Source organism: Macrobrachium nipponense, chromosome 37 (genome assembly GCF_015104395.2).
Source record: "Macrobrachium nipponense isolate FS-2020 chromosome 37, ASM1510439v2, whole genome shotgun sequence".
In the NCBI taxonomy this organism is placed as follows: Eukaryota; Metazoa; Arthropoda; class Malacostraca; order Decapoda; family Palaemonidae; genus Macrobrachium; species Macrobrachium nipponense.
In genome coordinates this window covers 33974123-33989122 of record NC_061097.1, presented here as the reverse complement: position 1 = coordinate 33989122, position 15000 = coordinate 33974123, and the positions used below count along the sequence as shown (strand labels likewise).

Genomic DNA, 15000 nt, shown 5'->3' with positions numbered 1-15000 from the left:
CTGTGCTTTTAAAATGTATGTGCATAGACTTTAATGCATATATATATATGTGTGTTCTTGTCTACACACATATATATACAGAATATATATATATATATATATATATATATATATATATATATATATATATTTATATATATATATATTTATATATGTATATATGCAAAAAGGAAACGATCAATGCTTTCAGACTCATATTTAAACATGGCTACAGATAAATAGTAGTTCTCTCTCTCTCTCTCTCTCTCCAAATAAACGAACTATATCTCTGCCATCACATAATAAATACATTTTTAGAACCGAACCATTCAGTATTTCACTCAAAACACTATGAAGCAAGTATTCCACCTGTCGTTAGAATTGAGTTCAATGTCTGTCCCTGATCATTTCATGACGCCTCTACGTCACGCTGACGTCACAAACCTAAGCAACGCCCCTTTTCTTCTTCTCTCTCCCGCCAGATGTACGTGATGTGCGTCCTGGACTACGAGTTCCACGTCCTGGACAACGCCTTCCTGGTGCACAGGCCGGGGATCAAACGCCACCGGCGGGACCGCCACAGGGACATGCTGACGGCGAAGCAGAACGCCCTCCTCCACAACAAAATCACGCCCGAGCTCCACACCATTTACGGCAAAAGAGGAACGTGCTTCTTGTAGCAGTACCCCCTGGCTGGCAACGACACCACCGACGCTGCCAACAGCCTCCGGGCAGAGCCAGGTGAGTCTTGGAGTTTTGCTGATGGTGAGGGCGTGGATCTTTGGGGGAGGGGGTCATTTGGGGGCATCTGTGTCCTTTGAGTTGTTAAAATACCATTGACGCTGCCAACAGCCTTCAGGCAGAGCCAGGTGAGTAGTTTTGCTGATGGCGAGGGCTTGGATCTTTGGGGGGTCATTTGGGGGCATCTGTGCCCTTTGGGCAGAGCCAAGTGCGTGAGTTTTGCTGATGATGAGGGCATGGATCTTGGGGGCACTTTGGGGCTTGTTGATGACCAAAGAATGAAGTGACATTTGTTTGTTGTAGACTACAGACTGTAGATCTTGGGGCATTTTGGGGCATCTATGCCTTGGTTTGCTGATAATCAAAGGATTTGAGTGTTTGTTGCAGACTACAGATTTTGGGGCATCTGTACTATTTGTTGAAACGATGCCACCAACTCTGCCAACAGCCTCCAGGTGTGTTGCAGTTGATGAGGGCATAGATTCTGGGCATGTTGATCGTTGAAGAAGGGCATTTCTGGGCATCTAGTCCTTGGCTCTTTAATCACCAAAGGATTTAGCGGGTGTTATGCAGGAGATTCAGACTTAGGCTTGATAATCATCAAAGAAAACTCATATATTAAATTCGTTAATGACACAGGTGTGATAACAGGCCTATACAAATATCACCTAATGCATTTACTTTACATACCAGTTAGAGAGAGAGAGAGAGAGAGAGAGAGAGAGAGAGAGAGAGAGAGAGAGAGAGAGACTATTTTTTTTTTTACGAATTTAGCTATAATTGTCACCTGGATGCATTTTAATATTGGGCCACATTGACCCGAGTCTATAGGGACCACTTATTCAATTTTCGAGTTGCTAACTAATCGGTTTGGCTGATCGTGATAATGACTTTGTCATTAAGTTGATAACGACTTTGTCATTAAGTTATATAAGTCTGATTTACTTAGACTTTTAGTAATAACTAACTCTAACATTAGTCCGTCTCTTACAAAGAAAGGCGGACACATAACTAATCAATCATTTCTTGACGAAAGTTTTTACAGTAACGTATAAATTTATGGGATATAATGAAGACAAAATGAAGTAGAGTTAAACAACGGAGTACCGGTGCGAGGCCTTTCGACTCTCGTCCTTTGCTAAGCTGGCTGTAAAGGAAGAGAGTTGAAAGGCCTTGCAACTGTACTTCATTGTTTCACTTTCCTTCGTGGATTTTGCCTTTATTTATATATTCATCGCGTTCAAAATTTTCGTGATTCCGTTATGTATAGGATATATTATATAAATGTTACAAAAATAGTGCCATCACCTATTCTCGGTAAAGTCTGAATAAATATCCCAATCATCCATTATTCATACAAATAAATATATATATCATTTATGCACATAACCATCAAAGCAAAATACAATTGAAACATACATAACTATCACAATCGTTCATTATCATGCAAATTAATATGTATCATTTATGCACATAAAATTACAGCAAAATACAGCAACTGAAACATACATACATACATATATAAATAGAGGCCCACGTGGGCCAATAACCGAAGCCTAAAAATGGCAGTGTCGAAAACGAATCTCCTTGACCCAAGAAAGTAGGTCAAGATGGGTCGACAGTCTGTTGAAGAAGTCTCTTTGAGGGGTAGGAGGCTATTGACCTGGGATTTGACGGGACTACGCGTGTGTGTGTGTGTGTGTGTGTGTGTATGTGTGTGTTTGTTGAGTGCACGCACTTTTGTGTGTGCATGTGTAAATACGTTTGTATTCATTTGTCTGTGAGTGAGAATTTTCAAAGCTTATATATATATATAATATATATATATATATATATATATATATATATATATATATATATATATATATATATATATATATATATATATATATATATATATATATCTATATATATATCTATATATATATATATATATACTATAATATCTGTAAAAATAAATAAACATATGATTATATTTATATTATACATATATACATATAATATATATATATATATATATATATATATATATATATATATGTGTGTGTGTGTATATAATATATATGCACATGCATATATGTGTATATACTTATATATATATATATATAATATATATTATATATATATATATATATATATATAATCGGAATTACTTTATTTCATCAGGAATAGAACGAAAATTCTGCCGATACCAATCAAATATTGTCGAAGTGCCTAAAATGAATTTAATCTGCAGAAAATTGTATGCAACCATCTCTAATTTCACTTCAAAATTGCCAATAGCGTTTTTTACAAGTAATATCTGGAATGGTGGTTGGCTATAGCGTCGTGATACGTCGCTCACATGTCGTGGGGTTCGCGCCTACCACCAAATTCGTGACTTTAATTTCTCAATACAGGAAAATTGATGAATAATCATAAAGGTGTTATTATTATTATTTAATTTCTTTTAAGTTTTCTCGCGTCATCAAAAAGCAGCGAAAGGGGTATGTCACCGTTTGATCTTTGGATTCCAGGCCCCTCCCACCCTTAACAAACCACTCCCTCCCCCACCCCCATTCAACCCCTCCCTCCCCCACCCCTTTTCCCAGAATGCCCATAGAATCCTCGCCCCCCCCACCCCCCCGACACACACAAAACCACAAGAATCTTCCGACGGATTTTTTCTCTCGTTGTCTGATATGTTGATCCTCTTGAGAGCGTCAGTCTTGACCTAAATACAAATGTTTCTAATTTTGTCATAGTTCATTTTCTTGGATTTTATTCTCTGTTATAAATTCAGGGAATTAACAGGTGAATGAAAGAACAGCGAGACAACATAAACAGCGACAATGTGGAAGAGTTTAAAAGAAAGCTAGACAAAATCATTAGGAGGACACTGTAGATGCACAGTAAAACCTGCTCCTAGAGATAAGTGAGCGCACGATGTCTCCTCTTGGGATGGACTAACAAGTTTTTGAAACATCCTAATCCTTGTAACTCCTTGTAACACTATCATAGAATGATTATAGCCTTTACCGTAATGGAGAAAGAGAGAGAGATAAGTACGGTAATCATTTCATAACATAAAGCCGTGATAAGGCAGTATTTATAGAGAGAGAGAGAGAGAGAGAGAGAGAGAGAGAGAGAGAGACTGTGATCTTGTCTATGTAATTTGCAATCCAACAGAGAGAGAGAGAGAGAGAGAGAGAGACTGTGCACTTGTCATTGTAATTTGCAATCCAACAGAGAGAGAGAGAGAGAGAGAGAGAGAGAGAGAGACTGCGCTCTAGTCTTTGCAATTTGCAATGCAGACTTTTTGTCGACCCCCAGCAGAGATTTACTACGCTCGCTAATGTCTATAAGCCAAAAGGAAGCCGAGGTACTTTGTTGTCATAAACCAAATTCCCCTGAATGTTGTAAACATCTGTTATACGAAGCTACGACCTCAGAAAAATATGAAGAGAGGTCAGGAAAAATCTTTTGGAAATCACCCATTAAGAAATATGTAAAATCTCTTATTTCCGGGACACTATAAGTAACCTTTCTTGAAATAACGGCTCAGAATAAGATAAGGGATAATACCCTTTTACGATGCCTCAGTAGTTACTGACTATTTATACTCAGGAACAAAGTTTTGGAAGTTATTTTGGAATCAATTTATGTCAGGCGCAACAGCAGCTGTGAATTATAATCTACTATAGTTCCCTTGCTCTGTAGGTAGGATAAAAAAACCTATACATGTAAGTTACTGACAATTATTGGGGTTTTATTCAAACTTTTAGAAATTACATGAGGCTGAAACTAGAAGTTGCTGTAGAAGCGGTCATATTACTAAACTTGAAGCGAATGACCACTCTCTCTCACTGGTCACAATAGACTGACCAGTGTCTTAGCAGTGACGTTTGAGAAGTAATAAGTTTTCTCGATGTTTCTTAGCTATAAGTGTGACCAAAATGGCTAAAATTTTAGGCCAAGACTAGCCTCTAGAGAGAGAGAGAGAGAGAGAGGAGAGAGAGAGAGAGAGAGAGAGAGAGAGGAGCCACTGCAGATATATACTAGATAGATGTACCACACGGTATTTGAGTTGTAACACCCTGAATAATAGATGAAGTGAACGACAGCGCCTAGTTCTGATGTAATTGCAAGAAGAATGAAAAGGACACAGAAGAAACTGGATGATGAGAGAAAGAGAGAGAGAGAGAGAGAGTTGAACGTATTAGGAAGAGAATATACGAGAAAGACGAAAAGACTATAAGAGTAAACGGTGAAGGCGAGACTGAGCAAATACGAGGAAATATAGTAAAAAATAAAAGGCGAAAAAAATAAGGTAAATATAACTGATAAAGTACAAGGAAGGAGGAAAGAAAGGAGATGATGAATTGAGCCGGAAGAAGGAGGAGGAGGAGGAGGAGGAGGAGGAGGAGGAGGAGGAGGAGGTGGAGGAGTAGTGTAGGAACAGACTTCATAGCTCGTGCTGGGTCGAAGACTGCTGGTCCCAAAGCACCGATTATCACGCTGATTCGTCTAACCGTATAGTATTTCTCTCTGTCTCTCTCTCTGTCCCTCTCTCTCTCTCTCTCTCTCTCTCTCTCTCTCTCTCAGGGATATGCAAGAAGCTTTGCATATATATATATATATATATATATATATATATATATATATATATATATATATATATATATATATATATATATATATATATATATATATATATATATATATATATATATATATATATATATTATATATATATATATATATATATATGCATATATATGTGTGTATATATACGTATATATTATATAATATATTATCATCTCCTGACTTAGGCTCACTATTACGAACCCAGGTCGAATTCAGCACCGGTTTCTCAGGGCCAATGTGATGTTTGGGCTCTTGTAACATTGGTCTAGACGCATGTGGGAGCGATTGTTTTATACTCTCTCTCTCTCTCTCTCTCTCTCTCTCTCTCTCTCTCTCTCTCTCTCTCTTTGTGGCTCCCCCTCGGTCAATACACAGTGGTCGATTAAAACTAGCATTAGTTTTTTTACTTCCTTAGCGAGACACCTCTCTCTCTCTCTCTCTCTCTCTCTCTCTCTCTCTCTCTCTCTCTCTCTCTCAGTAAGACTAGTGAATTCACTCGTTTCACGTTTAATCTTGTACTTTTTAAATGATAATCTCCCTATTTTTTTTTTACAACAAACGTAGCTTTTTATTTACTTTCTCTCTCTCTCTCTCTCTCTCTCTCTCTCTCTCTCTCTCTCTCTCTCTCTCTCTCTGATTTCCATTGTTAGGCCTACTTATCGTCTATCTAAACTTTTGACTTTTCCCAAGAACTTTTCCAGATAAAACTGACAGACAGTTTTATGTATGCTTATGTATAAGTAAATATTTACATTTATATGTATTTATGTATGTATACATTCAATCTTCCCAACACAAAATAAATATTGGAGATCCAACATCATTTTCAACAAAATACCCTGAAAATATTCTAAAAGTCTAAATTACAAAAACCACTTCATGCTTTGAACCATGTTTCCTCTAAGTAACAATTACATACAAAGCTAGGTATTTCTTGCTGCATACTCAAAGTAGCTAGGTGCTTCATAAACTAAACTATTCCTTTTCTGGAACACAAGAGTGGCTCACGCCACGAACACAAAGTTAAGTTGAATTAAGTAACTACATAGGATAAATACACATAAGTAGGTGTGCCCATGATACGCTCCATAACGCTGTTCAAATTCATACACAAACCTAGTTCCTGCTACATGCACAAATGCTATTCCATGTTGTTTACTTTCACACACACAAACCCTGTTTGTTTGTTACTGCTGCCCTCAGTTGCACGCATAAACAAACAGCTGTTTTGCATCACGCATACAAACCACGCAATAAACACAATCCTGCACAGACAAAGCTCGTACATAACACATACACAAAGTGCTGCCCATACAAATCTGGACAATGCTAGGCTGCAATGTACTGATAGAAGACTTGAGCCTCTATAGGCCTACAATTTTCTGGGCCTAAGGTATGTTTTATAACCGGATATTGATTCTCAGAGGAGGGATAGGCCTACGTGGCGAAACTGTAACGAATAGATGGCAATGTTATTGAATGGATTGAGGGAATACAAAGTATGTCTGTGTGTGTGAATAAATATTAAAATAAGAGAGAGAGAGAGAGAGAGAGAGAGAGAGAGAGATCAGCCATACTCATAGTACAACATCCAAACTGGGTATTACAACAACCTTGTTTGAGGTTACTGAAGACCAACTTAGGCCTATTCTAATATTCAAAAGATTAATTTTGTCTTAAGTTTAATTCAATGACAAACTCCTTTCAGGAGTCAGTTTAGGTTTAGTGGTTTTAAATGGTTTAATTCTTTATTAACCCCTTCATACATTGCAAGTTCAAGATGAATGTCATGCATAGTTCTGCCACAGTGAACTAACTTGAAAATATTATCCACACCGTCAAGCAGAGCCAACTTCTGTCCAACGCCAGACAGAGATCTTTCTTGAGCTTGAAACTTTACTTCTGAATTAAGTTCAATTCCACAAGGAAGTTCCAGTACATGAGGAGATTAATCAGTCACATGTCAATTCCCCAGCCTAGTTTAGAGTTATACGTATAATAAGCGTAGGAATTAGGTAAAGAGGAACTGGGGAACTTAGGTCTAATTCTAGACCTATACAAAAAAGTCCATAGCAAGTTCAAGGTCTGATAAAGGATAAAGGAGAGAGAGAGGGGAATCTGCAGGTTTAATTCCATAATAAACCACCTCACCACGACACAAGTTGTCGTTTCAGTTAAACCAGCCTCGTGCATGAACAAGTTCTTGCTCTTCGGCAAAAACCGGTTTACTAACACCAGATGTTTGGGAATTGCTGAGAAATCTTCGTTGTTGAGAAGGGAGAGATGGAGGGAGAGGAACTCATGAGGGGAGAGAGGTGAGGAAGGGTAAAGGGAGGGAAGGGGAGGGAGAGGGAGAGGGAGTTTTGCTAGTTGGTGAGTGAGCCAACTTACGGAAGGTTTAATGTGTCTCCTGGCGGTCCTTACAATGTTTTGTCCAGGGGAGATTTATAAGAAGGACCGTGACGACTGCTGCTGGCTGACTGCTGACTGTGCTGAGTCGACAGCAGCAGCAGAAGATGAAGAAGAAAGAAAGGAATTTATGATGGCAGGGAGACAGAGAGGGAGGGAGAATGAGAGACATCGTGTTATGAGTTACGGAAGGGAGTGAGAAAAGCTTCTGGCGTTGACGGAGAGAGAGAGAGAAATCTTTACTAATCACATCGAAAGATGATAGAAATAAAACTTCAAATTTGATAAAAGGAACCAGATAAATTTACATATATTTGCATATATATACATATATATATATATATATATATATATATATATATATATATATATGAATGTATAGATCCAGTGATTAGATTAACTTAGCACTTTGTATTTGCTATGGTACTATCGAAGGTCTGATAATATTAATAATATTAACAGGACCAGAAGATGAGATCCTCACAAGAAGGCTTATTAAAACGCCACCCGTTTCCGACGTGTACTAATCGCGTATCATTGGGCTTCATTAACGTTAATCGGTCGGTTAAGAGAGGTGGCGTCACCCTCCCTACTATAAGTCTACGTCATTATTCAATGTGTGTTACCGGGAGGTAATTAGGTACTAGACTTATAGGATGGTGGTTGTCATGGTGGTGTTAGTAGTAGTGGTAGTAGTAGTGGTGATAGTAATGGTAGTATTGTTTGCAATTGTATAGGAAGTCCTACCAATTATAATATATATGTATATATATATATATATATATATATATATATATATATATATATAATATATATATAGTATATAGTATATATATACACATATATATATATTTATTTGTATATATATATATATATATATATATATATATATATGATATATATATATATAATTTGGATATAAGTAATTCCAACCACTCCACAACTCTATAACAATTAACTAACCTAACTGTTCTCCTTTCATGCTCCACAAACTCCAACTCTCTCTCTCTCTCTCTCTCTCTCTCTCTCTCTCTCTCTCTCTCTCTCTCATCCACCACAGTTTCCGATGCAAATTGAGAGGCCTGGTAGTTCATAGGCCTAATTACATTGGGTGAAAAGTATCTTTTAAACAATATGCATATTCACCGATATTAACATATCTCTCCCATTCCACAAAGTTAGCAAATGAATGGGCCGGAAGGAACTTCTCTCTCTCTCTCTCTCTCTCTCTCTCTCTCTCTCTCTCTCTCTCTCTCTCTCTCTCTCTCAGTGAAGCCATATTTAAATGCCTGATAAGATTAGAATTTAATCTAATTCAAATTTTTGTTCTCTCTCTCTCTCTCTCTCTCTCTCGTGAAGAAGCCATATTTAAATTTTTGATAAGTTTTCAATTTGATATAATTTGCACCTCTCTCTCTCTCTCTCTCTCTCTCTCTCTCTCTCTCTCAGTGCTAATGGAAGCGCCAGCACTAAACGGCTTTTAACGTCTTGTGAAAAAGATCGGATTATATATCTCAGTGATTTGTTAAAGGTGTCTAATTGCATCTCTCTCTCTCTCTCTCTCTCTCTCTCGCTCTCTCTCTCTCTCTCTCTCTATCCAAGGAGGGAAGAGAGAGAGGGGAGGGTGTGTGTTACATAATTGTTCCCATTATCTGAAAAATCCATTACTCTCCAAAATACGTTTTTTTTTTACTTGGTAGATGATTGGTTGTGGTTGGTTGCAGACCGGTTAATAGGTGTGGGGCTAGCAGCTTCATCCCAAAAAAAGTTTTGAAAATTGCAAAGCTAATTATATATATATTATATATATATATATATATATATATATATGTATATAATATATATATATATATAAATATATATATATATATATATATTATATATATATATATATATATATAAATGAGAGAGAGAGAGAGAGAGAGAAAAAAAAATTGAATTAGATTAAATTCTAATCTTATCAGGCATTTAAATATGGCTTCACTGAGAGAGAGAGAGAGAGAGAGAGAGAGAGAGAGAGAGCGAGAGAAATAAGTATATCGCCCAGAAAGCCCAACACCTGTTATATTTCCAAAGCGACAGATAGTCACTTTTATCTTTAATAGTATTTATTATCTTTTTTTTTTCTTTTTCTTGAGACGTCCCTTGAGGAAGACCGCGAGGAAGGAATACCTCTTAAGAGGCCTTCCTTCCTTCCTTCCTCGAGGAGGTCCTCCTCAGGAGATCTTGACTGTTGAGAAAATCCTTCACTTTTTATTTTTTTTTTTTACGAAAGGACGCCTTTTGATAAGATCCCGTGGACAGTACTACACTGCTCTCTCTCTCTCTCTCTCTCTCTCTCTCTCTCTCTCTCTCCTCCCCCCTCTCTCTCTCTCTTAAAAGAGAGAGAGAGAGTAGGAGTGACATCATAAACAGCACAAAACAGTGACATCACTATCAACATCATTTTGCAACATCCGTAACGTAACAGTTGAGTCAGGGGTCGTAGAGAGAGAGAGAGAGAAGAGAGAGAGAGAGAGAGAGAGAGAGAGAGAGAGAGAGGAGAGCCTTCCATTGATCTGGTATATACACCGGGAGAGTAGAATTAGCCCTTATGAAAGTCAGTCTCTCTCTCTCTCTCTCTCTCTCTCTCTCTCTCTCTCTCTCTCTCTCTCTTCAAAAGCATCAGTAAATTAAAAAGAGAAAGAATAATGACAATAAGAGATACAAAGCACAAAAAATATACAGGTCATTCCATGTTAAAAGCAATTTACAGGTCAATGCGACAGGTTACTTAGCATCCAAATAAAAAAAAGAAATATACACTTACATACATAGATACATAAATGACCAGAATGTACTTCAGATTAATGAATAAATGACACGACCACAGGTCATTCCAAGTCAAGAAAAAGTAACTGGTCATTCCAAGCAAAAAAAAGTTAATAGGTCATTCCTGGTCAGGAAAAAGTTAACAGGTCATTCCAGGTCAAAGAAGTTAACAGGTCATTCCAGGTCATGAAAAAGTAACAGGTCATTCCAGGTTATGACAAAGTTAACAGGTCATTCCAGTTCACGAAGAAGTTAACAGGTCATTCCAGGTCATGAAAAAGTTAACAGGTCATTCCAGTTCACGAAAAAGTTAACAGGTCATTCCAGGTCATGAAAAAGTTAACTGGTCATTCCATGTCAAGAAAAAGTAACAGGTCATTCCAGGTCATGAAAAAGTAACAGGTCATTCCAGGTCATGAAAAAGTTAACGGGTAATTCCAGTCCAAAAAAAGTTAACAGGTCATTCCAGTTCATGAAAAAGTTAACAGGTAATTCCAGCCCAATAAAAGTTAACAGGCCATTCCAGTTCACGAAAAAGTAACAGGTCATTCCAGGTAAAAAAAAAAGTTAACATGTCATTCTAGGTCATGAAAAGGTTAACAGGTCATTCCAGGTCACGAAAAAGTAACAGGTCATTCCAGGTCACGAAAAAGTAACAGGTCATTCCAATTCATGAAAAAGTTAACAGGTCATTCCAGGTCAAGAAAAAGTAACAGGCCAATTCGACGGGTCAGCTATTGAAATAAAAAGTAACAGGTCAATTCGACAGGTCAGCTAATGAATCAATTAAATAAATATTCATATAAACAGAACCTGCTACAGACTAATAAATATGACCTGACAACAGGTCACTCCCAGCCAGGGAATAAAAAACAGGTCATAATAATTGAATCGCTAATAACCAGAATATACTGCAGGTCATCATCATTCCAGGTCAGTCGACAGGTCACTTAGCGGACCCGGAAGGGGGGCGGGTTTGGGGGGGGGGGGGAGGGGGGGGGGGGGGCAGCGACGATCACGACGACACCCTGTTGATCGGGCGATCGGCACCCACGGGTGAAAAATCATTACGGCAGGGCGCAATGCAGCACGCCCGCACGCCTCCCTCTCTCTCTCTCTCTCTCTCTCTCTCTCTCTCTCTCTCTACTACGTCACCGCTCTTCCTCCTCCAATACTACCTCCCCCAACCCACGTAAACTACACCCACTATCTCTCTCTCTCTCTCTCTCTCTCTCTCTCTCTCTCTTTGCCAGGGTCAAGACTACTGGCGTACGTTTTGCGTTACTCTCTCTCCCTCTCTCTCTCTCTCTCTGCATTTGTCTGTTTATACTTGTAGCAGAGACACAAACACTTAAAAGACTGGCGTCTCTCTCTCTCTCTCTCTCTCTCTTCCACCGGATAGAGAGCAAGGATTAAGATTAAAGTACACTTAACTCCCTACATATCTTTCTCTCTCTAGTGGAATGAGAGAGAAAGAGAGAGAGAGAGCAGATTGTACTACTACCTTCAAATACTCTCCTTAATTCTAAGACACCTAGTAATGTTTAGTTATCATTATAGTCATTTTTTTATTTTTTATTTTTTTTTAGTTTGTCATTACTAATCGCTTTCCATTAACACTAAAATAAAAAAAGGCCGACGGAAGGAACACCCCAGTGCCATAATCTCATAATCTTGCTAACGACTAAGAGACAGGTAGAGAGATAAATGAATAAATAAATAAATTGTTTTCAGTATTAGTAAGAGAAATTATTTCCTTGTATCATTACTTATTTTTGTGTATAAACATGAAATGACTGCTCTCTCTCTCTCTCTTTCTCTCTCTCTCTCTCTCTGTATTATAATATATATATATATATATATATATATATATACTATATATATATATATATATATCTATACATATGTATGTATATATATATATATATATATATATATATATATATATATACTATATATATACAGTAAATCCTTCATTTGTAAATTCCTTCCGCAACATCAATTCGAGACAAATTGTCTCCAAAACACCCTCGCTTTCATTCAGGAGTCATTTTCCTAACCCCACCGAACCCTACCCCCTTTCTCTACTCCTTCCCTCCCTCCCTCCCTCCCTCCCTCCCTAAGGATACCCACCCCAAAACCCAAAAAAGAGGACATCTCGGTCTTCTTATCTATTTTATCTTGCTATCTCCTACAGTAAAGGATATTTTTCTTCTGTTCTCTCTCTTTTTTTCATTGGCCTTCTCTTCTCCTCTTCTTTTCTCTTCTCAATCTTCTTCTTCTTTATTCTTCTTCTTCTTCCGGCTCTGTATTGTTTCCTGTACTCCATTAATTGGAATTTATCTTACCATCTCCTGTGGTAAGGTATCCTTTTCTTCTGCTTTCTCTCTCTCTCTCTCTCTCTCTCATTTATTAGCCTCTTCTTCTTCTTCTTTTTTCCCAGCTCTGTCTTGTTTCCTGTACTCCATTAATTCTGGATTTATTGCCGAGGCCGGCGGAATGGGCCTCCGAGGTCATCCTGCAATCTTGTACTGTAAATATCCTTCTTGATCTTCTTTACATCCCCATTATCTTTCTTTTTTTCTTGTTAATTTAGCCTTCTTCTTCTTCTTCCTCTTCTTCAGGAAGGGTTTAACTTCTCTAACAGCATCGCCTTTTGTCCAGCACTCCATAAAGTAACCCCACGAATTCAGGATCCATCACGAGAACAATTTTTTTCTCTGCATTTACTGGTCATTGAATTTTACCCTAATTCCTTTCTTTCTTCCTCGTACCTGCATCATTAACGTTTGTATTATCATTCATAATGTTATTCTCAAACAATCGTCTCATGTAGTCCCTTGTAGAGCTTCCTTCAGGACCCTATTGTTTTTTGTCACTCCTACATTCATTAGGATAAGTTAAGAATACACATCACAGGATCTCTCTCAAGATCCTTCGCATATATTTGCTCATTGGGATTTCACTAGACCTTCGTGTGAGCTATGACACTCGCCTCTCCAGCAGGAGGGCTGGTGTTGTATTTCAGTCAGGCTTCTGAAAAATTTTGTTCTTCTGTTGTCCTATGAAGTAACTTTCCTTACAAGTAGTAAGTGCTAGCTATATTGGGCTGCAGGCAACTTTATACATATGCATACATACACACACACACAAACACACACACACACACACACACATATATATATATATATATATATATATATATTATTCTCTGTGTTTAACTCACAAAATAAGTTTCTTCCCAAATCCAGTAGACTAAGGAGCTCCATCAAGCATTAATTTCCTCAAGAACCAGGAGCCACCTCTACCTGGGGTCCCTTGATGTGTTATAAACCTCAGGAAACCTTATTACCTCGGTGTCTTCACTCCTAAAACCCTCGGGAGCCATCTTTATCTCGTCGTCCTTAAAAAGCTTCAGAAGTCATCATCATTCGCAATCCTTAGGGTTTATTAAAACCCTCAGGAGCCTTTGTTACCTCGGTATCTTCGCTGCTAATCCTTCTGGAGCCATTATCACCTCGGAACCCTCGCTCCTGTAACCTCAGGAACCATTAATACCTCGGTATCCCCATTCCTAAACCTCAGGAACCCTTATTACCTTGGTGTCTTCACTCTGAAAACTTCAGGAGCCCTTATCACCTCTGTGTCTTCACTCTGAAAACCTCAGGAACCATTATTACCTCGATGTCTTCACTCCTAAACCTCAGGAACCATTATTACCTCGGTGTCTTCGCTGCTAAAATCTCAGGAACCATTATTACCTCGGTGTTCTCGCTGCTAAAACCTCAGGAACCATTATTACCTCGGTGTTCTCGCTGCTAAAACCTCAGGAACCATCATTACCTCAGTGTCTTCACTCTGAAAACCTCAGGAACCCTTATTACCCTGGTGTCTTCACTCTGAAAACCTCAGGAGCCTTTGTTACCTAGGTGTCTTTGCTGCTAAAACCTCTGGGGGGCCATTTTCATTTCTGAATCTTCACTCCTGTAACCTCAGGAACCATTAATACCTCGGCGGCTTCACTCTGAAAACCTCAGGAACCCTTATTACCTCCGCAACTTCGCTGCTAAAACTTCAGGAACCATTAATAACTCGGTATCTTCACTCCTAAACCTCAGGAACCCTTATTACCTCGGTGCCTTCACTGTTAACACCTCAGGAACCATTATCACCTCAGTGTCTTCACTCTTAACACCTACGGAGCCATTATTACCTCGGTGACTTCACTCTTAACACCTACGGAGCCATTATTACCTCGGTGACTTCACTCTTAACACCTACGGAGCCATTATTACCTCGGTGACTTCACTCTTAACACCTACGGAGCCATTATTACCTCGGTGACTTCACTCTTAACACCTACGGAGCCATCATCACCTCGGTGACTTCACTCCTGAAACCTCTGCAGCCATTGATAAATTGGTCTTCAGAAGT

The 15000-nt window shown here is 38.3% G+C and overlaps 1 protein-coding gene across 6 annotated transcripts in view; it reads left to right on the top strand.

The window, feature by feature from the left end:
* Positions 1–15000, top strand: part of LOC135209094 (beta-1,4-glucuronyltransferase 1-like) — a 122489-nt gene that overhangs the window by 84797 nt on the left and 22692 nt on the right. For all 6 annotated transcript variants that reach the window (XM_064241694.1, XM_064241691.1, XM_064241693.1 and 3 more), the window contains one exon: positions 462–720. In XM_064241694.1, coding sequence (XP_064097764.1) covers positions 462–659 — 198 coding nt within the window. In that variant the 3' untranslated portion in view covers positions 660–720. The remainder of the gene's footprint in view (positions 1–461; positions 721–15000) is intronic.